Consider the following 27,676-nt stretch of genomic DNA (forward strand, 5'->3'; position numbering starts at 1 on the left):
GATGCCAAGTATGAAATATCTTCTTAAGACTCTCAGTCAGACTCATTATAATGGGGGTGGGGGTGGGGGATGGAGTGAAGAAAGGGGAAAAAAATTAGTAAAGGATTTCAAGGAGAAATTAGTAATGGAAAATATAGGGTAGAAACTTTGCTTCCTTACTACTAAAAAACGATAAAAAAAAAAAAAAAAAACTAGCATCACAGCAAGAAACATATGAGTGCAGTATACATGGCAAAACTGTTCAACCCATATTTCCACACAGTCCCATAAGTTTCTTCAGTAGAACTCACTAAAACCTGATGCATACTGATGTTATCTAAAATCCTGCAACACAGAGGAAGAAATACTCAGGCTCTATGTAAGAAGCAATAAGGGCAATGCTGTTCCTTGCAGACTGGAGAATACTGCCACAATGAATATTGCCTCCTAGACTAGACCCGAAGAAGGAAATAGCAACCCACTCCAGTATTCTTACCTAGAAAATCCTGTGGACCGAGGAGCCTGGTGGGCTGCCATCTATGGGGTTGTACAGAGTCAAGCACGTCTGAAGCGACTTGGCATGCATACATGCATTGGAAGAGGAAATGGCAACCCACTCCACTATTCTTGCCTGGAGAATCCCAGGGACAGAGGAGTCTGGTGGGCTGCTGTGTACTGGGTTGCAGAGCTGGACAGACTGAAGCGACTTAGCAGCAGCAGCAGACCAGGCCCTTGCTAGGCTGTGAATATTGGAGAAAAGCTATGAACAGAGATGGAGATCACAGGCCTCAGGCATGGAGCTCCTGTAGCTCAATCCCCTCCCTGTCTCCTCAGGCTGGCTTCAATGAGGACCAGATTTTTCGCATGGACAGAGATGAGATTGTGGTTGACACACTAACAATGGACTTTGGGGCAGAGACTTAAGACTACTTGTCTTCCTTGACCCTATTTTCTATCAAACACTTTAAAAATATTTAGTCTTCTACATGCTCTTGGATCATACTAGTAGCATATATCCTTATTTACTATATCCTTATTTACTCCCTTCATGAACACAGTAACTTTGCCAAGAGCAAGTTTAACTTAAAGTCTTAGCTTTCAGTTAAATGGGACCACCCAAAGCCTGTAGAAATTACAAAGGGCCACAGGTGAGGAGAAACGATTCAGCGAATGGCTGCTTTGCAGGAAATCCAGCGTTCACTTCTAGGAGATTCAAAATTCACCGTCTGACCCTCACCCCTTGTGTGCCCCCTCTTCCGTGACCTCAGATTATAGGCAATAATACTATAGGTGTGAGAAAAGGGTTCTAAGAAAGATGACCAGAAAAGAGAGCTGAGGAAAGAGAGGCGGCTGGTACAGAAAGGTGGGTGGAGGGACAGCGGTAAGGAGGAAAGACTGCCAAAGGAGAGAGGCAGGCGTGGAGGAAGAGATTGAGACAGAAAGAGGATGCTGAAGAGTAGAAGGGCAGAGAGCCAGGGGTGACAGTCCAGGGCTGGATCCAAGCTGTGGTATGGAGGGGTGCGATAGGGCTCCAAAAGTCGGCCAAGAAAGAGTTGGCTTACAGAGTGGACGGAATGGATCCTACTCTGCTTCGCCCTCCCTTAGCACTGTGCTCACCTGCCTGCAGCATCCAGCCATGCTTCCACCGCAGTTACAACTCTGATGACCTCTTTTCCTTGCCTCGACGGCCAGAGACTTCTCAGGAGGGCTACCGTCAGGCCCCGCCCCTCCATCCTGCTGCACCTCCTCATTGGTGGAGAGAACCATTTCCGTTAGTCAGTCGCTTTAGCCCTAGCACCGGACTCCACCCACTCAGAGTCCTGGAGGTAAGCAATTGGTCAGAAATGGAAGCCTACTTGCTTTGGGTACTCCTGCTCCCTGTTCATTTCAGCAATTTGCCTGACAGAGGTAGGAATATTATTATTACTACTATTGTTATTCTTGTCCTGGACTTTGGGAACTCTGTATTGCACGCAAGGGAAGGGCAATAACCTGTATTCGCCACAGGCAAGAGAGAAGCCCCGTGTCCTGGGGGGTAAAAATTTCTGCCACTTATGCCATGGCCTTACTCAACAACTCTAGAGGTCTACAGTGCCTGTACCTTACTAGAGCTGACCGTAAATTCCTCATATCTTTCCACCACAAATGTTTTAATCTGCTAGAGACTGCAAGGTTTTATGTATCACAAACTGTTGGGCTCTGTATGATGCAGCCAAGGCCTGCCTGCTTTATAACTCTTTCCTGCTTTGAAACTAGCACAAAGCTTAAAGTCTTTCCTGTCACTTCATAAAAGCTTTGAAGATATAATCCCAAGGGTGGTACATGTTGTTTGTAATAGATGAAAAGGTGTACCAGAAATTGTGATTTATTTTGGTGATCGGAGGTGTGAGATGCAAACATTCATCCTTTATTTTAAAACATGTCTTAAAAAAAATGTCTCAGAGCAAAAAGCTCTTTAAAAATTCACTAATGAGATAGACCATTTAATATTCATAAGGTTTATTTCACACTTTTTGAAACAAATGTGTCTTACCAAGGCCTCCAATAAAATTTCCATTAATGGTTCAACTATTTCATTAAAATAAACTAGTTTTATATTCTCCAGAATCTATTGATTGTTCAGGGTCCTTTGAATGGTATCAGAACAGTAGGAGAATTAACAAGTCCTGAGTATACCTGAGTTTTTATGCCATTTTTGTTCTTTTTCCCCATGAATGTGAACTGTTTAACGTTCTTCCTGATAGAATTGGAAAATAACGAATCTGCCAGATCAATGTCCATTTGTTATATACCTGAGGAATCTAGCAAAAAAAAAAAAAAAAACAACTGGTGGCACAGCACTGCAATTGGAGCTGTTTATTGGTTGTGTTTTCAGTAGTCCATTAACTCCCTCTCCACCTTCATGTTTTGTTTAAATAGAGACAAAACATTTGACTGTGTTAGACTTGTGTGGGGACCAGATTGGTGAATTAAATGAGGCTATGAATAGGGTAATCATTCTTCAACATTTAAGTTGTAATGAATATTTTGTTCTCTACCTTTCCTCTCAAGAAGCAATGTTGTTTTTATTTACTATCTGCAGAAGGACCGTTGGAAAGTCTCTCACTTAATCTTCTCTTGTACAGTCTCTTACTCACTGTTCAAGAAATCATTGTGGAATTTCTGCTATCTGCTACATATTGTCCTTTTAAATTATAGTTTTGAGAAGGGAGTAAATAATTACTGAATTTTGTGAATGCCATTGGATTTTGATTCCTCTGTGAATCAAAGTTAAAACAGGCCTCCATTTTAACCTTTTCCCTGTTTTTTTCCTTAATGATACTTTGAGTTTCTGGTATCATGTCAGTTACAAATATCTTTGATAGGACTGGACTCCACTAGTCCATGGGGTTGCTAAGAGTCGGACATGACTGAACGACTTCCCTTTCACTTTTCACTTTCATGCATTGGAGAAGGAAATGGCACCCCACTCCAGTGTTCTTGCCTGGAGAATCCCAGGGACGGGGGAGCCTGGTGGGCTTCCGTCTATTCGGTCGCATAGAGTCGGACACAACTGAAGTGACTTAGCAGCAGCAGCCACTAGGAAATTCATTTCCAAGAAAACTTGCAATACTGTTGCAATATTCTTTCTCTTGGAAACACAGCTTTTCCTATAGTCTGGATTTGGATTCTGGATCTGGAAATTGTCTCAAATTGAAAACTGAGCAAAGTATTGTGACATTTCCACTGAAGTAGTTGCTCTTAGCCTCCTGATGACCTATCTTTGGTTTCTTTTGGTTATATACATTGAAAAATACCTTTTTTTTTTTTTTTTTAGCTAACATTTATCCTCCCCCTGTAATGCCATATTATATTAACCATCTCTATGTTTCTTTCTGCATCAGGACCCTTGACCATTACTGTGGTCTTCACTTTCACTACAAAGAAAAATTTACCACCTTGTTTCATATTACTAAGTTCTATTAAGATGATATTATTTTATCTTATATTTCCTAGCTCTATAATAGTCTGTAGGAGAAGGCAATGGCACCCCACTCCAGTACTCTTTCCTGGAAAATCCCATGGATGGAGGAGCCTGGTAGGCTGAAGTCCATGGGGTCACGAAGAGTCGGACACGACTGAGTGACTTCACTTTCCCTTTTCACTTTCAAGCATTGGAGAAGGAAAGGGCAACCCTCTCCAGTGTTCTTGCCTGGAGAATCCCAGGGATGGGGGAGCCTGATGGGCTGCCGTCTATGAGGTCGCACAGAGTCGGACACGACTGAAGCGACTTAGCAGCAGCATAATAGTACGTAAGGGCTTCCCCAGTGACTCGACTTGTAAAGAACCCGCTTGCCAACGCCGGAGATACAAGTGACATAGGTAGGAAAGGTTCCCCTGGAGAAGGAAATGGCAACCCATTACAGTATTCTTGCCTGGAAAATTCCATGGACATGAGGAGCCTGGCGTGCTACAGTCCATGGGAGTCATAAAAAGTCATACACAACTGAGCAGGCACGCAGTCCATAATAGTACATGCCTTCTTTATTCCAGGCTATAGAGGCCAGTCATCACTAGATTCTCAGTGGTGGCAGTCTCTCTCTCATCAGAGCATTACTTCTGGATTCACTTGATAAATCCTCTCTACTGCCTTTTATAACATATAATTGGCTACTGGTTTATTGGCATTTTATAATTTGTCCATTTCATCATGCCCAGATCTCTGAGTGTTTTTATACATTTCTGTGTTCTGTGAGATGATGGCATTTCTAGCATCTTTATTTCAGTTAGTAAAATAAAATGTCCAAGAATCAAACTAGCCACATAATAGTACCATTTACAAGTTTCTTACAAAAAATGTTACATCATAGGGACTTGCTCCTATATCAACCAGCTTTTAATTTGTGCCCCCCCCCAATTATTGATATTGTCACTTTCTTTTATTTTTTTAAGCATAAGTTTCAAAATTTGTAGGTGTGTCAGCTCAGATGTCTTCATTCTATGACTCACTGTCCCACTCTCTTCCAAACATGGCCTTGAAGTAGCATAGAAGACTTACTAGGTTTGAGAATTTCATCTTACCTGGAACTTCACTATTCCTAAGCATTCTCAGTTCTCCAAGTATGGTAATGAAAGTCAGTCACCTTCTTTCAAGGATGTCCTCTGACTTTCCAGCTTTACCTTAAGTTAATGGATAGCAATGTTCTCATTTCATTGTTGTTTTCCCATGTCATCATTGGTCACCAGGATGGTCACACAATCCTGTGGTCTGAAGAATTATGATGAATGGTTTTGGTTTCTGTAGCCTTCTCCAAATGCGTAAGTTATGACTCTCCTTTGTCCATTTTGTTCCCCAAGCACAGTTCTTCTAACTGTCCTTATTCTCTACCTCAGGTCTTTTTACTTTTTCCTTTGCATGATTTTTTTTCCCCACCTTTACAAAAAATGTTTTCATTATATTTTAAATCTATTCTCAGAGGGAATATGAATACACCCTCTAGAAAAGAACCCTCTTCTGTTCTTTCAGAGCACTACTGATATTTTTTATATTTCCATAATGTGAAATTATTTTCTCACTGTGTGTTAAATCACTTATTTTAAGCACCTTCTTAAATGTCCCTTCCTTCCAAGATACACGTTATATAATTCAAGGGATCTGTGTGCTTCATATTAATCTTGTGTCTTACTGCTCGCATGTCTGGGCCATAGGAGAATTCTAGTGTACATTCACTGAATGAATTTTCTTCAGTTAAGCACCTGGCTGAACTACAGTGTGACTGGTAGCTTAGGTTCCTGACTACTCCAGAATATGTGTTGTCATTGATCTAGAAATAAGTGAAGATAGTTCTTCAATATTAAATAAAATTCACACACATAAAAACAACCTATAAGAGCTGATCTATGAGTCAAAAACCTCATTTTCTTATGTAGACCTGTGTAGACTCAATATAAGCATAACTATGATGATGGTTCTAAGAACTCATCAGCCCAGCTTTTCTAATCGGACTCTTTTCCTTTTCTTTGAATCTATTTTTAATCATTGCCAAATTCTCATCAATTGGTTTCAAAATTAAAGAAAATAGATCCCAAATGGTAAAATTATTTCCAGTTTACTGGATTCCAGTTTAAACATTCTTGCTGGATAATGTTTCTTAATTCTAGGCTTAAATTTTAAGCTCTTGATAAATTAACCCCAATGGAACCAAATTACAACAGGCATTTTTAAATTTATTTTTATTTTTTTTACTTTACAATATTGTATTGGTTTTGCCATACATCAACATGCATCTGCCATGGGTGTACACATATTCCCCTTCCTGAACCTCCCTCCCCATACCATCCCTCTGGGTCATCCCAGTGCACTAGCCCCAAGCTTCCTGTATCCTGCGTCGAACCTGGACTGGCGATTCGTTTCCTATATGATATTGTACATGTTTTAATGCCATTCTCCCAAATTATCCCCTCCTTCCCTCTCCCACAGAGTCCAAAAGACTGTTCTATACATCTGTGTCTCTTTTGCTGTCTCATATACAGGGTTGTCGTTACCATCTTTCTAAATTCCATATATATGCGTTAGTATACTGTATTGGTGTTTTTCTTTCTGGCTTACTTCACTCTGTATAATCGGCTCCAGTTTCATCCACCTCATTCAGATCAGATCAGTCACTCAGTTGTGTCCGACTCTTTGCGACCCCATGAATTGCAGCACGCCAGGCCTCCCTGTCCATCACCAACTCCAGGAGTTCACTCAGACTCATTAAAACTGATTTAAATGTATTCTTTTTAATGGCTGACTAATACTCAATTGTGTATATGTACCACTGCTTTCTTATCCATTCATCTGCTGATGGACATCTAGGTTACTTCCATGTCCTGGCTATTATAAACAGTGCTGCGATGAACATTGGGGTACACGTGTCTCTTTCAGTTCTGGTTTCCTCGGGCCAGCAGTGGTATTGCTGGGTTATATGGCAGTTTTTTTTTTTTTTTAAGTGTTAGAATTATATTCTGAAATAGCCATTATCAATTTTCTCCATTTTACCATTCAGAAAACTGAGGCAGACAGGTGGTATAAGTTGATGAGGATCAACACAGCTAGTAAGTGGTTGTTAGAGTCAGCTGAGCAATATGGCTTGAGAGTCAGTTGTTTTAAATGCTACCTTTTATTACCTCTCATAATTTTAGATATGCTGGTCTTTTCCATCTTAAATAAGACAATTTGAAATGGACAACAATAAAATAAGTTTAGATAATCAGAAATAGTAGCACAGAGTTACACTTTCATTTTGAGGGAGAAAGTGTGAAATCATAGGACAGTCAGTAGAAATGGGTCAGGTAGTACCCAATACCTAATAACCCACTTGCTTAGAAAGAATTAATTAAAAATCAAAGGGAAAAAGTGGCATGATTTTGAATAACTATAACTGAGAGAGGTACTCAGACTGAGAAGAGACTAGTAAAATATACTGCTGTGGCCTAATGACAAAACTATTTGATCATAATCAGGAAGAGTTTAGATCTTAAGGGAAACATAATTGTAATATATACTCATAATGACTTGGTGTACCCATAATGACTTACATACCATTAATTAATAATCCTACACGATATTCTATACAAATATGAGTCAATAGTAGCAAGAAAGACTATTTATGAGGAAATGCAAGAAGAGAATATTTCTCTATTTTACAGTATAGTTTGGTAGCAAATACGATTAGAGTATGGAAGATAGTCAATTAATGGGAGAGAGAGCTATAGACATTTTCAAAGAATATACTGAATTGATTTGAAACAAATTTAAGAAACAGAAAAAAAGGAAAATTGGTGGGGCAATTTTAGAATTCATTAAGCATTCTGGAGGAGTATTTGTAGGAATGTATATTACTTAGAAAGTTTCAAAGGATTCTAGCAACAAAATTAAATAAATTAAGTTAAACATGTAAGAATATGTTACAAAGAGATTACAGGAAGGCCTCTGGAAGACATATCATGACAGTTTTTAAAATTTGCATCAGCCTTCTCCGAAGACATTTTGCTAAAAACCATCTCAGTTTCCAAGGTTATGGAGTTAAAATAATTTCAGTCTTGTTGTTCCAGAGATATAGACAGCCCAATTAACTGAAACCTACAAATACATGGCAGCTTAATGAAAGTTAGAGGTAGTAAATCAATAACAACACTTCTAATAAAGCTAATAAGACTGAACAACAGAGTAATCTTGTATGAGTGAATATAGTGAATAAGATCATATAATTGTGGAGATATTTCATTACCAAGCAAATATATTAAAAATAAATCATCTAAGTCAGCTATCATCTAAAGCAAGTTTTTTAAGAATAAGTCTAGTCAGTGCCAATTAATACTTCATATTACCAATAGAAGATGTAGAGATTCAGTCTTCTAGAAAGAGGGTTAATATCTCTTTTCTTCATAAATCTTAGAAAATTGTTACAGAAAGAGTTGATTGTTTTAGAATTTGTGAGAAGTCAAAACGTGGAGGAATCGTTCTCTGATCCTCTTGGTTCTTATGCCATAGATCATTGGGTTCACCATGGGTGGAACAAGGACATAGATGTTAGCCACAAAGATGGGAATATGAGGAGCCACGTGGTGTCCAAATCTGTGAGTAAGGAAGGAGAAAAAGGCTGGAGTATAGGCCACCAGGATCACACACACATGGGATCCACAAGTGCCCAGGGTCTTGAGCTGAGCAGCCTTGGATGGAAGATGGAAGACAGTGTAAAGGATGACAACATAGGAACAGAGGATTAATAGGAAATCTAAACCTCCAGTGAGGAAGGCAGCAGTTAGGCTGTATATTCTGCAGATCCTGGTCTCTGCACAAGCCAGCTTGATCAGAGCCATAAATTCACAGTAGGTATGAGGGATGACATTAGTTCTGCAATAGGGAAGCCACCGAAGCATAAAGGGTTGAGGACTGAAAAGCACGACTCCATGGAAGACGATAGCCAGCCCCAAGTTCTGGATGACTCTGTGTGACAGGATAATGGAATGTCTCAGAGGATTGCAGATTGCCACATACCTGTCAAAGGCCATGGCCAAGATAAACCCTGAGGCCATGCTGCATAGTGAGTGAATGAGAAATACTTGGACAAGGCAGGCTTCAAAATAGATCTCCCTGTCATGGAACCAAAAAATGCTGAGGATTTTGGGCATAGCAGTAGTGGAAAGGATCAAGTCAGCCACAGAGAGCATACAGAGGAAGAAGTACATGGGCTCATGCAGGTTGGAGTCTGTTCTGATAATAAATAGAATGGAGCAATTTCCAAGGAGAGCAGTTAAATAAATAAGGCAGAAGGGCATTGATATCCAAGTATGAATGGCCTCCATCCCTGGAATGCCAAGGAGAAGAAAGGTACTGGGATAGATATTGGTATTGTTTGGCAGTGACATGATGAAAGAATGCCAGTTGTGTTCAAGTGCAGAATGGATTAGATTGTTTCATATCCATTTCGCCATCATTTACTGATGACTTTGTGTTATTTTTACATATATATTTTATATACATTATATTTATTTGTTATATAAAATACTTATAATGTTTTGAGGATAAAATGGATAAATAGGACTCAATCTCTAAACTTAGATGTTAACAGTCTAAATAGGGGAGAAACTGGTGCAAACCAATGATTAAATTCACATATGATTAATGCAGCAAAAGTTATATGAATGAATAATTTTATGAACTATTATATAGGGATTGGAGAAGGAAATGGCAACCTACTCCAGTATTCTTGCCCAGAGAATACTGTGGAAAAAGGAGCCTGGTGGGCTGCTGTCTACGGAGTTGCAAAGAGTCGGACACGACTGAAGTGACTTAGCATGCATGCATGCATTGGAGAAGGAAATGGCAACCCACTCCAGTATTCTTGCCTGCAGAATCCCAGGGACAGAAGAGCCTGGTGAGCTGCCATCTGTGGGGTCACACAGAGTCAGACACAACTGAAGCGACTTAGCATGCATGCATGCATTATAAAGGGATATTTATTCCACTTGTGTACATCAGAGGATTTGTAGATACGATGCATAATCTTGGTTCTCATCCATTCTGTACCTTTAAAATAGATAAAAATACGATAAAATTATACCTTGTATTAAGTTCACAATCAGGAAACTCTATTACCCTCTTTGCTCTGTTACTCCAATTTAAAATTCATTTGTCCAGACCATTTATAAAATACATTAAAATGTAAATCACATTGTAAAATGAAACAAATAGAAGATTCTCTCCTAAATTTAAATTGCCTGTCTACTCTGCCACATACAATTAGCATGTTTTGAAAAAGAATTTGAACAGTCTTATGGACTCTGTGGGAGAGGGAGAGGGTGGGGAGATTTGGGAGAATGGCATTGAAACATGTATAATATCATGTATGAAACGAGTTGCCAGTCCAGGTTCGATGCACGATACTGGATGCTTGGGGCTGGTGCACTGGGACGACCCAGAGGGAGGGTATGGGGAGGGAGGAGGGAGGAGGGTTCAGGATGGGGAACACAGGTATACCTGTGGCGGATTCATTTCGATATTTGGCAAAACTAATACAATATTGTAAAGTTTAAAAATAAAATAAAATTAAAAAAATAAAAATAAAAAGAATTTGATTACACATATTCTAGGTGCTTTTTCCAATGAATGAAAACTTTAAGAATGACAACAAAGATTCTAAACCAGGGCATATCCATCTCCTCAGACTAAGTACAAATTAGGAGCTACCCACATATGGCAGGTAACTAGTTTGAACCAGGCAGTAATCATCTTTCAACCAGTATCTTATTTCTCCTCCAAACCACCTCTCTTCTCTATTCTTTCTATCCAGCAAATTCAGACTGCAAATTTCTGGAGCTTGCAGAACTTAGCATTATATAGCTAAGTTGTGCCATGCTCAGAAGTCTCACTGTTAACTCTGAGGACAGTTTATAGATCATATATACAAGAGCGATATGTTACAATGGCAGCACACTGTACCCTTAGAGAGATATAAGTCAAAAACAAGAGAAAAATGGCTGAAGATATAGGAACTAGAAAACTCACAAAAATAATGTGCAAATTCTATCACTATTATCCCAATATGACCAGAGAGGTCACCAAATAAAAAAGTTCACTTCCATTAGGAAATATATAAAAGATGCATAACTTCTCAGAGCTGTGCTACTCAACAACTACTTTAAGTGTAGGTCAGAGAACTAAAAAAAAGATTAAAGTCCTAACACCTATAGAATGACATTGAAGAAAAATACATCTCTAAATTTTGAAGTTGGCAACCTCTGAGCATGTATAGATGATTGTTATTTGAAAATGAATGAGAGAAAAGACAAAAAGAGAAATCTAAAATTATTTGATAATGAAATTGGAAATTGAGTCAATATATATGGTTCAATATTTACTTGAATAATAACTTCATTTTAGCAGTAAAATAGAAGTTTAGAAACTAGATATTAGTATATAAAGGATAGGTAAAGCATACCCACAATTGTGCAATTAATTTTGCTTTTCAGAATAACTCTTCAATTAGAGAGCAAATCAACTTCAAAGTAACATCCCCTTATAAAATTATAAAATATGAGAACATATGCCATCTGCATGGCATAATTCCAATTCTGAAATCTGCAATAAATTTTTTGACTACGTTCAGTTCACTTCAGTTGCTCAGTCATGTCCACCTCTTTGCTACCCCATGGACTGCGGCATGCCAAGCCTCCTTGTCTATCACTAACTCCCGGAGCTTGCTCAGACTCATATCTATCAAGTTGGTGATGCCATCCAACCATCTCATCCTCTGTTATCCCCTTCTCCTCCTGCCTTCAGTCTTTCCCAGTATCAGGGTCTTTTCCAATGAGTCAGTTCTTAACATCAGGTGGCCAAAGTATTGGAGCTTAAGCATCAGTCCTTCCAGTGAATATTCAGGGATGATTTCCTTTAGGATGGACTGGTTGGATCTCCTTCCCATCCAGTGGACTCTCAAGAGTATACCTGTGGTGGATTCATTTTGATATTTGGCAAAACTAATACAATTATGTAAAGTTTAAAAATAAAATAAAATTAAAAAATAATAAAATAAATAAATAAATATTCTATTAAAAAATGAATAAATATCAGTTGAGCACTAAAAGAAATTTCTAAGAAATATGCCATATCAATTACTATAGAAGCTGTGTTTTTTAAAATAATAAAAATTTATCAACTTGTGGGAAAAAAAAAAAAGTTTTCTCCAACACCACAGTTCAAAAGCATCAATTCTTTGGTGCTCAGCTTTCTTTATAGTCCAACTCTCACATCAATACTTGAATACTAGAAAAACCACAGCTTTGACTAGATGGACCTTTGTTGGCAAAGTAATGTCTCTGCTTTTTAGTATGCTGTCAAGGTTGGTCAAAGCTTTTTTTCCAAGGAGCAAGCATCTTTTAATGTAATGACTTCAGTCACAATCTGCAGTGATTTTGGAGCCCCCAGAAATAAAGTTTCTCACTGTTTCCATTGCTTCCCCATCTATTTGCCCTGAAGTGATGGGACTGGATGCCATGAACTTAGTTTTCTGAATGTTGAATTTTAAGCCAACTTTTTCACTCTCCTCTTTCACTTTCATCTAGAGTTTCTTTTTATATATATTTATATTAATGATGGAGAGAAATTTTAGTAAGGAAACTTGAAGTTGAGAATGTTAAAATAACACCAACAATTTTCTCCTATGAAAATAGGAGAAAGAAGATGAGGATAAAAAAGAGTGAGGTTTAGTGGAAAAGTAAAATAATTTTTTAAAGCATGTTATTTAAAATAGGACCAAACCTGAAAAAATATTCTACCAAGTTTACAAAAAAGACAGAAATGAATGAAGCAAATTTAGAAATACAAACCAGCAAACAACGTATTTACTGTGAAATTACACATTAGGGAATTAAATGACCCCTAAAGTAGGCTCATTGTTCTTCTGGCAAAGGGATATTCTTTTGTGCACAAACTCTTTCCACTTAAATTAACCCTGACTCACTGTTTTTTGGTCTTCACTTTCTTCTGGAGAACTAGTGACTAAGGCCTGAATTAGAAACGCATATTTAGATTTTTTATAGCTGTACAGTAGCTAAATCGTGTCTGAATCTTTGTGGCCCCATGGTGACTGCAGCACGCCAGCTTTCCCTGTCCTTCAGTTCAGTTCAGTTCAGTTCAGTCGCTCAGTCGTGTCCGACTCTTTGCGACCCCATGAATAGCAGCACACCAGGCCTGCCTGTCCATCACCAACTCCCGGAGTTCACTCAAACTCCCTGTCCTTAGAGTGTGATAAAGCAAAGAAGTCAGACAGCTTGGATCCTATTTAGGACACCCTCATTCAGCCTGTTTCCACAGAAGCCACATGAATTTAATACTTGTTTGGAATTTCTTTTTCTTTGTCCTGTTGCCACTACAGCAACTGACATTTCTTCAGTGGATCACAAAGCTCCTGCTTCTTACTTCAGCAGCAATAACATGTATTTTTTTAGACATGACACATGCAGGTAGCATTCTTGAGCTTGCAAAATCTGAAAAGAAAATAAACTCACAAGATCTGTCTCCTCCCAAGTGCTTCTTTCTGTAGCACAGCCTAGAATTTTCCTCTTCAGCTCCTGGCAAGATATCTTCAATAACCTGGCTTATTCTTGAGTCTGTTGTATATATCAAATGATGATGTATGTACTTTGCCCAAGGGTTTCATTAAGCAGGGGATCAATGAGCTGTAACTTTTATGTCTTTCTTCACTGGCATTAATTATCCATAGAGAATTTCAACTGAATGTCATGACTTTCCTAGAGATAAGATCAGATGGGAAGACTATAAAGCTCCTGGAGAAAAGGAAAATCCTAGAGAAGTAGTATTTGGTGATCAAGAAGTACTTACCCTGGAGATTCATTTTAATCATCCAGTATCATTCTGTTTTCTGATCCCTTTCTCCTTGAGGAAGTACTTAGTACCTTCTGCTCCAAACCTTTGGGCATAAAGGGAGATACTGTGGTGGTTGTGTTATCTTTACCTTACCTGTCCTATATTACCAGAATCTCCTGACCTGTCTTTATTATAATCCACTTTTTCAGCTAACCTCAATTATAATAGTTCTAGCCCCACAGCCTCCCAGGAGTCAAGAAAGCGGCTCAGGTGTGCATGGGTTCCTTGTGGAGCCCAATATATGCCTGAGCAGAGATTCTTGAGAAAAGATAGAAGCCAGTCTTCAGCATTATTCTCCTCCATTTTTATTAAAGATACAAGAAAAGGGGAAGAAAACATAATTTTATCAATGTAATCTATCTCACTGTGAAACTATTTTCCTTGGGGCCTGCTGATTCATTAGAAATACATAGTTTATAAATATGCTTCTTAACTTTAAATTCTTTCAAATGTATAATCACAGTGGCTTTACACAATATATTTTGACTTGGTTGAGTATATATAATTTCCTGTGGGAAAATGTAAGGCAACAAAGACCTTATGTTGATAGAGACGTCTCCATGATTACATTATGGAAACATATATTATTTTATGGCCATAAAATACATCATTTAATTTATGTTCCATAATTTACTTAACCAGTCTTCATCTCCTGGATATATGTGTTATTTTCATTGTTACACTAATTGAAAAAAAAAAAGAAAATAAAAGATCAATTTTTTTGTAAGTGTGATAGGAACATAATAGAAATGAAAATAAAACATAAAATTATCCACATCTATTGTTAGAACATTACTGCTCAAAGAAGCTGTGTAATCTCTTACTAAACAACCATATACATGGAACTTTTTCACATTCCTGTGTTTATTTATTAAACCAATTCCTTTCTTTGCATCAAGAAATAGGTAATATTCTAGGAACTGAAAATGTAATAATCAAAGTGGACAAGGTCCTTTATTTTAGAATATTTGTTGTAATGAGAGAAATCAACAAAAAACAAATAAAAGACATAATATTCTGGGAATAAAATACTATCTTACGAAAGATCAGAGGTTAATGTGTTGGAGACTGACTAGAGGTAAGAAGAAAGGTCAGGAAAGAACTCTGTTGGAGATAGTGACTGAATTGAGATCCAGATGATAAGAAAATACTAGTCATTCAGAAAGAGGAAGAAAAGTATTGCAAGAAAAAGAAATGATGGAAGGAGTATCTTGCTCACTGGGAGAAATTCTTACTAAGTTTTGAGGAAGAGGAAAAGAGTAGGATAGCTGAAACAAGTTATGTAAGGAAAGAGTGGTACTTGAGAAAGTTGAAAAGAGGCACATATCAGGTCATTTAGGACTTTATAAATCAATGAAAAAAAGCTTAACTTTAATCTATTACAATAGGAAACCTTTTCAGCAATGTACACTGATCTCCTCTATAGATCTACTTCCGTGGTAGCTCAGATGGAAAAGAATGTGCCTGCAATTCAGGAGACCCAGGTTTTATGCCTGGATCAGGGAGATCCCCTGGAGAAGAGAATGGCGACCCCCTCCAATATTCTTGCCTGGAGAATTCCATGGACAGAGGAGTCTGGCAGGCTACAACAGTCCACTGGGTCGCAAATTGTTGAACGTGACTAAGTGACTAACACTTTCACTTTCATAGATTTACTGATATAAAATTAAGACTGTTTTCAAAGAGCAGGTTTAAGATGATGTCAGGTTTTCTAAGGAAGCTAAATATGTAGAAACATAAATGGATTATGGAGTTAAATTTGTGGAATGATTATAAAACACAAAAGAATCAAGGATGACTACTAATTTAGGAACAGAAGCAAATAGATGGTTGACAATCAGGGTATGTGCCTCAAAAAAACAATACCAGCTTGGATCCTATGTGACGATTGTCAAAATAAAGTGAATTAAAAGGTATGACACCAGTTTAAGATATAATCAACAGAACTCGCTGTTGTACTAAATGTAGAGGATGAGGAAAAATAGGATTGGTGAAAATACTTTGTATCATCTGCTTCCTTACATGTTTCTCCAGTTTCTCCTTCTCCCTAATTTTCCCTATTCTGCCTTTATCTTCCTGCATATTTGTCATATTTCCTTCTATGGCCACACTTATTTCTATGGCTACAAATAACAGCTTGTGCATTGAAGATTTCCAAGTTTGTATCACCATCTCTGCCCTGTTTGTTGAAATAGAACTTCTCTATCCACCCAACAAATTGACTTTTCTATCTGGGTATGTAATATGCATTTCAATTGAATACTTCTTGAACTCTAATCTCCACAATCCAGTTTCCTTCTAGCCTTCTTCTTCTCACTAAGCTGTGTGAAAATATGCCAGTGAGAAGCTTCTCAACCCCTCCCCTGTCCTCATTCCATCCACCACTTCTACACTAAGAGCTATTCCAGGGACATATTAGCCTTGGGAGAGAGCAATGTTTTGTTGAGACCTTCTGTATGGAACATATGGCTGAACCCAGTTAAAGCCTCTATATAAACTTTTAAGACTCAGGAGAGTGGGTGTGAAGATCTGCTTGTCTTGTGGCTGTCCAAGGCATTGACATTGTAAACAATTATTGGGAGATCACATTTAAAATTCATGATATACAAGAGCAGACAAAAGAACATGGCACTGAATTGAAGCTCCAATTCCTCTATAATTACCTAGCAGTAGAGTTGATAGATGGAGAAGGCAATGGCACCCCACTCCAGTACTCTTGCCTGGAAAATCCCACAGACGGAGGAAGCTGGTAGGCTGCAGTCCATAGGGTCGCTAAGAGTGGGACATGACTGAGCGACTTCCCTTTCACTTTTCACTTTCATGCATTGGAGAAGGAAATGGCAACCCACTCCAGTGTTCTTGCATGGAGAATCCCAGGGATAGGGGAGCCTGGTGGGCTTCCATCTATGTGGTTGCACAGAGTTGGACACAACTGAAGTGACTTGGCAGCAGAGTTGATAGAAAGAGTAAAATATTAAACAGCTAGATTAAAATACTAAGTGTAAAACCATCTTGGTCAGCTAAAGTACTATCCTAGACTTGAATAGAGAAGGAGGGTATGGGGAGGGAGGAGGGAGGAGGGTTCAGGATGGGGAACACATGTATACCTGTGGCGGATTCATTTTTATATTTGGCAAAACTAATACAATATTGTAAAGTTTAAAAATAAAATAAAATTAAAAAAAAAAAAAAAAAAGAATGATCAATCAGTAGGATCTGTTGATCCATACGGCAGAATAGGGACCTTGCAGAGAGATCAAACTCCATAAAGATATGGATGTTACAGAGACAGCCACTGCCCCAACTCTCATCTTGGATCAATGTGCTATGCAAGCACTGTGATTGATCTGACTTCTAGCCTAGGGAAACTTAACAAGTTATGGTCAGTTTATGTGGCTCTTCATGAAAAATAAAAGTTATTTTGTTATTATCTTGACCTGTGTTTTCTTTTGCATATGGCTATACTGTTGTTGCATGTGCCTTTAGTGTATCCAGATAGTCACCCAACAGGCCACCTCCATGCTAGTGAAACCCCTTGCTGAGCACTAAGAGCACAGTGCAGAATAGAGTAGGCATATAAAATTGTAAGAGCTCATCTCAAGGTATACATTGTTGGAAGAGGTCTTTGAAAAGATTTCACTGCTAACTGACTGTGAAGCTAGACTAAGGGAGTCAGAGTTTCCTTACCCTCTCTGCTGCTCTTGGAATATAAAATCCACCCATTATTCTCATTCCAGGAGTAACCGAGGACATATCCTTGAGAGAATAATGTACATTTAAGACCATATGTTGGAGAAGGAAATGGCAACCCACTCCAGTATTCTTGTCTAGAAAATCCCATGGACAAAAGAACCTCATGGGGTACAGTCCATGAGGTCACAAAGAGTCAGATATGACTGAAGTGATTAGCACAACACAAGACCATCTGGACAATTTTGGTGACTGATCCAACTGCTCTGTATTAACTCTTAAGATTCTGGAGGGAGATGCATGTTAATATGCGTTATCTTGTTAAAAATAAAAAGGTATTATGTAAAACAAGAACTAGACATAATCTTTCCTTTTCCAATTAATACACAGAATATTGGGGAAAAAAAATTCTGAGACTCAAGCAATCCTGATGAGGGGCAGGTTCCAGAGACAAGGAAGACTCACTTCCCTCCATAGTCCATCCTGGATTCTGTTGTTATTAAGATATTGCCTTTAAAGTCTTCAAACATGAATTTTGAACTAAGATCTCCAATTCCCAATGGCTTCTTTCTCTGACCCCACAGGGAAACCATCCACATGCAATGCCCATGGGAGTCTTACACATTAGGAAACATGTCTACATGTCTATACCTGAGCTCATTTGGAAAAATCTGTGAGTCATGACAGAACTAAAGGCTTCCTCAGTAAGGTGGGTGCTCATCCCCCAGAACTGCTGCTGACTTCAGGCAGTGTGCAGTTGTTCTCATTTGTCTTGGGCTGAGTGGACAGTAGCCAGATGGAAGGTCTCAGGTCTCCAGTTCGGGTAGACGGGCTTTGAAAAACAGGCTGGTGTATGAATTCTTGAGGCAATTGAACCTGTTTGGAATTGTGGCCCATGAAAAGACTTCCTCTGGCCTAGAAGCAACAACATCTCTACTCTGTTAAAGGTTGTGACCAGGATGCAACTTTCCTAAAAGTAAATTTCTGTGTGAACTTCCCTACTTAGTTCATTCCTTCAGAGGAAGGCTGATGAAGCAAAGGATAAGAGTGTGGAGCTATCAGCCCTATATTCTAAACAGACCTTAGAAATAGATGATATGTAATCAACGGTCCATGATATTCAAAGTCGTCTTAACTGCACTGTATCAGTTTACATTTACAAAACCCTGTAGAATATATATTCTAATGGCTAACACAAAGATTAAAAATTTTGTGATTATGCTTGGTTTCAAGTTATAGTCCACGAATTCGTATAGTATAGGTTTTGGCAAATGAACATTCTTAACTTGTTTTCTTATTTGTGTCATGATAAGAAAACCATCTGGTGGCTCAGATGGTAAAGAATCTGCCTTCAGTACAGGAGCCATGTTCTATCCCTAAGACAGGAAGTTCCCCTGGAGAAGGAAATGGAAACCCACTCGCGTATTCTTGCCTGGAAAATTCCATGGACAGAGGAGCCTGGTGGGCTACAGTTCTTTGTATCACAAAGAGTCAGACATGATGAGACATGTCACAGTTTCCTTAAGGACTTAATGGGGTAACACCTGCAATGCAACTTACATAGTTCTAGTAGATACTCAGTTCCTGTTAGATTGTTTCCTTGTTTATTGTAAAGAATGATAGAGGAAGTAGGATTTAGCCAGAAGACATTATAGGCCATATATTTAATTCTTCCATCAGCAAGTGTGAGTTTCATGCTATTTCCTCTTCCTCTCCATCGTGTTATCAAATAAGAAACAAAATATTGACAAAATTCAATTTTTCTCAAGACTGATCCCTTCGTTATGTGTGAAAGAGTTAATATCAAAATCAGGAAATGGTTGATAAATGAAGTTGGGGATAGTGTCTGGTGTCATAAATTTATAACAACTTACTGGTTATCCTTTATTTAAATTACTAACAAAAATAATAGCATTCCCTTACATCTTGTTTCTTTTTTTCTTTATTCATTAATTGAAAAAACAGCAACATCAGAAAAGATATTGTCTCTGCCAAGTAACAATGTGTAATATAATAAAGGAGAAAAATATGCAGAAATGTAAAATACAGTATGACAAGAGATAGAAGGCAGGTAAGTGCACATACCATAAGGACACTGAGGAGGGGTGTCAATGATGATCAGAGCAGCTAGAAAGGTAATCTCAGGGTAGTTGACAGGTGAGTAGAGTCTTCAGTTTTAACCAAAAATTACTGAAGGTTGGATGTGTAAAGAAACATGAACAAAGACACAGGGTCACCACCTTCATGAATTGAATAAGTGACCAATTCCTTATGCAGAGAGATGTGAGAAAAGTTTCTAATTAAAGAGGTTAGAAAAATTTCATGATATTTTGCAAGACACAGAAGGCCACTTCGCATTTGTAATTCTGTTTCTATTTTTTTTATGAAGATTACAATTTAACTCTTCATTACTGATTAATTTACCTTAACCTTAAACTATTCCGGTAACACATGTATACACTGAGTCCACAGAAACTATTTACAAAGTCAAATCATAGTGTTACAGCTCAATTTTATTCTTTCTCCACTCTTTTCCATCCATCATCCATTTTAGATGACTCCTAATTTGAGTCTGTATCCTTTCAGATTGTTTTCAGCATAAATTTTCAGTATACATTTGTTTATCTTAAATACATATGTTGAAGCCAAAACTCTAATATTTGGCCAGCTGATGTGAAGAGCTGACTCATTTGAAAAGACCCTGATGCTGGGAAAGAATGAGGGCAGGAGAAGAAGGGGATGACAGAGGATGAGATGGTTGGACGGCATCACTGACTCCATGGATATAAGTTTGAGTAAACCCCGGGAGTTGGTGATGGACAGAGAGGCCTGGCATGCTGTGGTCCATGGGGTCGCCAAGGGTCAGACATGACTGAGCAACTGAACTGAACTAAATATACATATGTACATATATATATAATAATTTATATTACAGAATGTATCTTATATATATATTACATTCATATTTATATACACACACACACATATATATATGTATATTAATATGGGAATAGAAAACAAATTTAAGTGCATTTTTAAAATTTTGAATTTCTTCTATATTAGTTAAGTATACCTTATTTTGATTACTGCTTAATAATAAATAATATAAATTTGCCACAACTTTTAACTTAATTTTATTGAGAGACATTTTGAATATTGTGTTTTTTCTTCTATCATTGGCAGTTTTACAATGAGAAACACTGTATATATCTCCATGTATATATAGAAAATTATTTTCTAGGATAGCAAGTAGTTAAAATGTTCTACCAAAAATATTATTTTTAGTAAAAATGTTTACTAAAAAATTTCCCTCTAAAATTAGGTCAGTTTGCACCCCTACCAATTGAGTGTAAAAGTTGTCCTTTAACCCAAATATCACTACAATATATCACCAATCTTGATATTCTTTTGGTTAAGAATATAATATGTGTTTTGTATCATATTATTGTAATTTTCAATTTCCTAATTGCCAGTGAGGACTAGATTTTATTTTCCATTAAGAAAGTATTTTTAAATGGTATATTTAAATGGTACAGTGAGACAGAGCAATAAAAGACAGAATGCTAAGGTGCATGATAGATATGAAAGTCTTGATGGATCCACACATAACAGATAAAAGAAAAGGGATATATGTATATCCACGGCTGATTCATGTTGAGGTTTGACAGAAAACAGCAAAATTCTGTAAAGCAATTATCCTTCAGTAAAAAATAATTTAAAAAATGTTTTTAAAAACAGGATATGAATGTTCATTGTAGGGAAAAAAAAGAGGGGAAGTTCATTAGCTCAAAATGCATTAGCTCAGAGTATATCTACACTATCGATAGAACAGGGTGTCACTGAGAGAGCTTTTATCTAACAATGATAATTGTACCTCTGAGATATAACATATATTGAAAGTGCATTAGAAAAGTGTTAATTAGTAAGAGAAAAACTTATATTTGGGCCAGCTTCTTAGTGGAATTTTTTAAAAGGACATTTTCAACCAACATCCATAATAAAACTAATGGTGATCATATTTTCTAATGTTATGCACGGGATCCTCTTTCCCTTTCTCACATATACAAATGCAATGCAATAAATGATCACATCCTTAGGGCAATTGATTATATTAAGAATGAGGTCTTTGAAATCAGTGTCTTAGGCACAAGCCAAGTCTAACATTGGATTGACCAAAAAGTTTGTTTGGATTGTTATGAAATATCCGAGAGTCATATGATGAAAAATTTCTATCTAAATAAATTACAAATGTTGTAATTACCTGCAATCCACTACCTACAATTCCCTATATTTGGCATGTTTGTCAGAAGTTTCAAAGTTTTTTAAGGTTTTGTTTGTTTGCTTTAGAGGAAAATCCATGAAGAGAAAGCTAAATATCTGACACTGATTATGCCAGTGTATGATAAGACTGACGTCCATCCATCAGCCTTCATTCTCATTGGCATTCGTGGGTTGAAGGCTGCTCACATGTGGATCTCCATCCCCTTTCATTGGGGCTGCCTTTTTGCCCTCTTGGGAAACTGTTCTCTTCTGTTTATCATCAAGACAGACTCCAGCCTCCATGAGCCAATGTACCTCTTCCTCTGCATGGTGGCTGTAGCTGACCTTACTGTGTGCACTACAGCTGTGCCCAAATTCTCAGCCTCTTCTGGTTCCATGATGGAGAGGTTCGTTTCGAAGCCTGCCTCACCCAAGTGTTACTGATTCACTCTTGCTCCACCATGGAGTCTGGCTTCTTCCTGGCCTTGGCTTTTGACCTCTATGTAGCCATTTGTAATCCATTAAGACACTCTGCTATTCTGACCCATTCTGTAACTTGGGGGATGGGTCTAGCAATTGTATTCCGGGGCACAGCACTTCTCTTTCCTCACCCTTTCCTTCTATGGTGTCTTCCCTACTGTGAGACCAATATCATTTCCCACACCTATTGTGAGTTCATGGCCCTCATCAAGATTGCCTTTGCTGAGACCAGAATCCGTAGAGCCTATAGCTTCATTATTGCATTTCTTACAGGGGGAGTGGAGTTCATATTGATTATTTGTTCATATGTCCTCATATTCTACACTGTCTTCTACCTCCCATCCAAGAATGCTCAACTCAAGACCTTGGGTACTTGTGGCTCTCATGTCTGTGTAATATTAGTGTCCTATACTCTAGCCTTCTCTTTTTAAACTCACAGGTTTGGGCATCATGTGGCACCCCATGTCCACGTATCTGTGGCCAGCATTTATCTCCTAGACTCACACATGTTGAACCACATCATCTATGGGGTAATGACCAAGAAGATACAGGACAAGTTTCTTAAATTTTTCAGGTTTTCAAAATTTCTGAACTAAATCCTCTTAGTTGTTGAGTGATGTGAACAAATGAACAAATAATATATTTTCTATCTTAAAAGTTGTGTGTGTGTGTTTTTTTTTTTTTTTTTTATGAAGATCCTGTCTTAATGGTCAGAGGAATTAGATTTTTCTGCGGGAAGTAACTCATCCAATGATATACTCTGTGTTATAACAGTCATTGCATTAAGGAAGATATATTACCAAGTAGAACTCTCTTTCAAAGTATTAAAATATTATTTCCTATAATAGCCCAGAAAACTAACAAAATCTGTGGAGAATTATATGAGGCAAAAAATAAAAGCTATATATCATATATCTGTTTATCATTTTAGACATTATCAGATTTAGAAATTTTCCTATTTTTGCTTCAGTCCTTTCTTCTTGATTAAATGTCCTTTTTTCTTAATTACATACTTGACAGTACTTAGTGAGATTATTTTGATGCTAGCTTTTCTGTTATCTGTTCATTTGAAGATTTATTTATTTCATCTTCAATCTTTTTTTTTTAATTTATTATTTTTGTTTGGCCTTACTGGGTCTTAGTTGGAGCATGCGGGATCTGGTTCCCCAACCAGGGATTGAACCAAGGCCCTTTGTATTGGGAGCGTGGAGTCTTAGCCACTGGACCACCAGAGAAGTCCCTCATCCTCCTTCTTGAATGATTTTTTTAGCTACACAATTCTATCCTCCAGTTATTACATTTTATTAGCCTTTGAAGTTATTATCCTTCAGTCTTTTGGAACTTATTATGCCTTTGAAAAAATCTGTTGACCAAATTGTCATTAATTTTTAATACTTTCTCTTTGTCAATTAATTCTATTGCTTTCTTTGATGTCTTATAGTTTAGCATATATAACTCTCATAGACCTTAGCTAAATGATAAAAGGCTACATACTATATGATTCTGTTTAAATGAAATCCTACAGAAGGCAAAACTATAGTGGGGTTAGTGTTCAAGTACCCATGATTTAAAATTTCTTAGGTGATTCTTAGATGTAGCTAAAATTGAGCTACAGCTATGCAGATTAAGGCACAGAGAAGTTAGTTGACCAGTGGGAAAATGTTTGGAAAAATGTTTTAGTCAAGTACTTCACCCTGACTCAACCTAAGGATATAAAGAGATCAACATTTATTAAGCATTTGCTTGGTCCCAAGCTCTTCACTATATGGTTTGTATACATAATTACTTAACCCTCACAATATTTTTGTAGAGTTAATTATTGTAAATACCCGTATGAAACAGCTCAACAAAGATATATTCAATAATCCGGTGAGTAGAGGAGCTAGGATTTGGGGTCTGTGGAGCTCTGAAGCCATAATTTTCCTATAGTCTCACAGTGATTCCTTCCGTATGCAGCCAAATTTCACTGAAATCTCTGTAAAACAGCTTCTCAAAGGCTGAAGTTTCTTTGCTGTTCATTCCATCCATCATAGTCATCCTCAGTTTAGATTCATTTAGCCAGTATTTTATATTTGACCAGAATTCATTGTGAGGTAGAGAGATCCATAAGGTAAGGTTTGTAATAAGTTTCAGGGGCTCAGAGGTGTACAGAATAAATATATTCTTTCCTTCCCATGTGATTCCTGAAAAGATCGATTTTTAAAAAAAAAGGTGGGTTCAAAATTTTCTGTCTTAGTGATAAGAGGCTTCCCTAGTGGCTTAGATTGAAAAGAATATGCCTTCAATGTAGGAGACCCGAGTTTGATCCCTTGGTTAGGAAGATTCCCTGGAGAAGGGAATGGCAGCCTACTCCAGTATTCTTGTCCAGAGTGATAAAGACCATTTTGAAGACTTAATTTGGTTTGTGAGTCAGGAATCACTCTAACTAAGCCCCAGAGTTAAGTGTGTATTCCTAATCAGAATAAGAGGGCTCATCACATGAAGGAACACCAAAGAACATTGACTTTATTAGAAAGCCTCCCTTCCAGGAAGGGGTGGGGGGTAAAGTTGTCTTAATTAAACTTACTCAGTTTATTCTTACTAAATTTTCCAATCTACTGCTTCTTCCTAGTACATAGAGGAGAAGGGTATAGAGGAAGGCTGGCTTTACAATATATAAACATCAAGAGTAGGGTATAAATATTTTGCTCCAGCTGTTTGATAAGGTTGATTGAAACATAGGAAGATTTGTTTTCGGTGTAATAACATCTAATTATACTTGTATAGAAATTGCATTTTCATTGCCCTTCCTAAATTCTTTATATATGTTAACCCATTAAATTATCATGTAAACTAAACATGGTTTGTCACCTTAATATCCTCATTTTACAAATAAGGAAACTGAGTAATAGAGAAGTTATATCATTTTCCCGTGATCACAGAGATGGTTACAAGTTGAACCAGGATTTGAATGTAGGAAGTTTGGTACCGCATTTGCATTCTTAACAATTACACTATATTGAATTATATTACACACTGAAATCAATGTGACAAGTGCTATGATAGGAGTAGGAAATAGTTAATTAGCCAAGGCTAAGGAGTTTAGAAAGTCAGAAAATAGTTCCAGAGATTATCAAGTAGATAGTTAAATAAAGTTCACCATGGATTAGGTCAAGTCAGTGTGTGTGTGTGTGTGTGTGTGTGTGTGTGTGTGTGTGTGTGTGTGTAAGGGGTAGTAGTGTCCAGTTTGAGTTAAACAGTTCTGTATTCAGTCATCTCAGTTCCTAAGATTATCCCATTTTCTTCTCTGACAATGGGTGGTATATTCTGGGCACACTTACATGTCATGAATGTGAAAAGTGTAAGAGTATAGACAACTTTGGATCTCTGTATTCTTACTACTGTTTGTCTCCCAAAACCATTTCTAATGCCATAGTCATCTCCTGTTCTCTCTTCTTTCTGGTTCCAGTAACAGAAAATAATAACCTTGCATTTGGGGTTTTCTTAATGAAGTCACAGAAAACTTCTTAGGGTTATTCTCTTAATCTGTATCTTTTTGAATGGAATGTACATATCCTCCTCATTTTTGTTCTGATTATAGGCAAATAGAGCATTGCCATTTAACTGTCTTCCTGTGAATGACTGTCAAGAAAAACACAAATTTATACACATACACATAAATATTTATTTTCAGGTTTATAAAACAACAGAGAATTGTCAAGTAAAATGAATTGATTTATACACATCACTCCTTAGAACAAAATCTGTCATCTTTTACTATACTAAGTTGTCACCATGCTATATCACCTTAATAAGTCTAATGACTGAGTGATAGTTCTCAGTCATGTTTGACTCTTTGTGACCCTATGGGCTATAGCTTGCCAAGCTCTTTTGTCCATGGAATTCTCCAGGCAAGGATCCTGGAGTGGGTTGCCATTTCCAAGTCTAAACACACTATAATCAAGAGCTTGTTCTCTCTCTTCAACACACCTAAAGTAGGTAGGTAAAGTGTATATTTATATATCCATATCCGTCTCTATATCTATACATAAAAAATAGTCTGGTACATTGAAATACTCAGTAGAAATAAGAATTACCAATATTAGGAGAATTATCACCATTGTGAAAGTGGATTTACTCTACACTGGAGGCTATCATCTTAATGACATGAAAAGACTGGAAGAGCTCATATGGAAAGCTACAGTGGCATGTGTTACTATTGTAGCTTTCCTTTGATGTAGTCCACTCACTTATAAAATGAGAACTTATTTTTGTCCCTTTCCTCAAAATTGTATGAGACTTCAAATCACTGTACACAACAGCTACATTAGACAGATAAAATGTATTAGAACAGTATTTCTGGGGATGCATGTGTATGTGTGTTTTGAAAAGGTATATGGTAGGAGTTTCCTAGTGGTCCAGTGTTGAGTCCCAGCTTCCACTGCAGGGGGTGTGAATTTGATCACTGGTGGGGAACTAAGATCCCACATGGGCCTGGTCAAAAAACAAAAGGAAAATGGTTCATTGCAGCTTGAGTTTTGACACATAACTTTAAAAAAAACATTCTAGAAAGGAGAATTTAATCCTACACCTAAGAGAGAAGATAATAGATGTGAGTTAAGATATTTAGTCAAAGGTAAAAATAATGATAATAGTAATTACTCAATTGAGGAAAAAAGAAGTATTTCAAGAAAGAAACAAGAATTATCTAGAAAACTATCCCTAATTTGAATATGGATGACTGTATGCAAGGAGTGGCTTTTAAATTGAAGGAATTTGGGAAGGAAATGAACAAGAATATTATAATCATATTTCTTTTCTATGACTTAGATTCAGCTAATTGAGAGTTTAGTGTGTGGGAAACCTCATAGTATTTAGATGCAGGCACTAGAAAGAAGTGTCAAGTTCTGCTGGTCATTGCCATGTAAATTTGATTAAATAATTTCCCTTCTGTAAGTCTGAGATTTCTCACCTATTAAATGAAGCTAAAATGCCTACATGCTGGCGGTTGCAAGATTTACATAACTTAAGATGGATCAGCAAAAAATCAGTTAGTTACTGGTTAACCTGTTCAAATCCTGAAACATGATGCTGTGAAAGTGCTACACTCAATATGCCAGCAAATTTGGAAAACTCAGCAGTGGCCACAGGACTGGAAAAGTTCAGTTTTCATTCCAATCCCGAAGAGAGGCAATGCCAAAGAAAGCTCAGGCTACTGCACAGCTGCACTCATCTCACATGCTAGAAAAGTAATGCTTAAAATTCTCCAAGCCAGGTTTCAGCAATACGTGAACCGTCAACTTCCAGATGTTCAAGCTGGTTTCAGAAAAGGCAAAGGAACCAGAGATCAAATGCCAACATCTGTGGGATCATGGA

General features: G+C 37.4%; 1 protein-coding gene, 2 long non-coding RNA genes and 1 pseudogene across 3 annotated transcripts; 2 read left to right on the plus strand and 2 right to left on the minus strand.

The window, feature by feature from the left end:
* Positions 1–1,616: 1,616 nt before the first annotated feature.
* LOC132342284 (uncharacterized) lies at positions 1,617–19,646 on the plus strand. Its single transcript, XR_009490598.1, has 3 exons — positions 1,617–1,887; positions 18,166–18,290; positions 19,547–19,646. It is a non-coding gene; the product is annotated as an uncharacterized lncRNA (long non-coding RNA).
* Positions 8,428–9,372, minus strand: OR52S23 (olfactory receptor family 52 subfamily S member 23). Its single transcript, NM_001390395.1, has one exon. The coding sequence runs from the start codon at positions 9,370–9,372 to the stop codon at positions 8,428–8,430; it is 945 nt and encodes a 314-aa protein (NP_001377324.1).
* LOC132342335 (uncharacterized) lies at positions 9,669–17,716 on the minus strand. The gene is made up of 4 exons (XR_009490672.1): positions 17,579–17,716; positions 13,847–13,934; positions 13,513–13,755; positions 9,669–10,033 (listed from the first exon to the last, which is right to left on the minus strand). It is a non-coding gene; the product is annotated as an uncharacterized lncRNA (long non-coding RNA).
* On the plus strand, positions 21,971–22,917 carry OR52S26P (olfactory receptor family 52 subfamily S member 26, pseudogene; annotated as a pseudogene).

This window comes from Bos taurus, chromosome 15, assembly GCF_002263795.3.
Source record: "Bos taurus isolate L1 Dominette 01449 registration number 42190680 breed Hereford chromosome 15, ARS-UCD2.0, whole genome shotgun sequence".
Classification (NCBI taxonomy): domain Eukaryota; kingdom Metazoa; phylum Chordata; class Mammalia; order Artiodactyla; family Bovidae; genus Bos; species Bos taurus.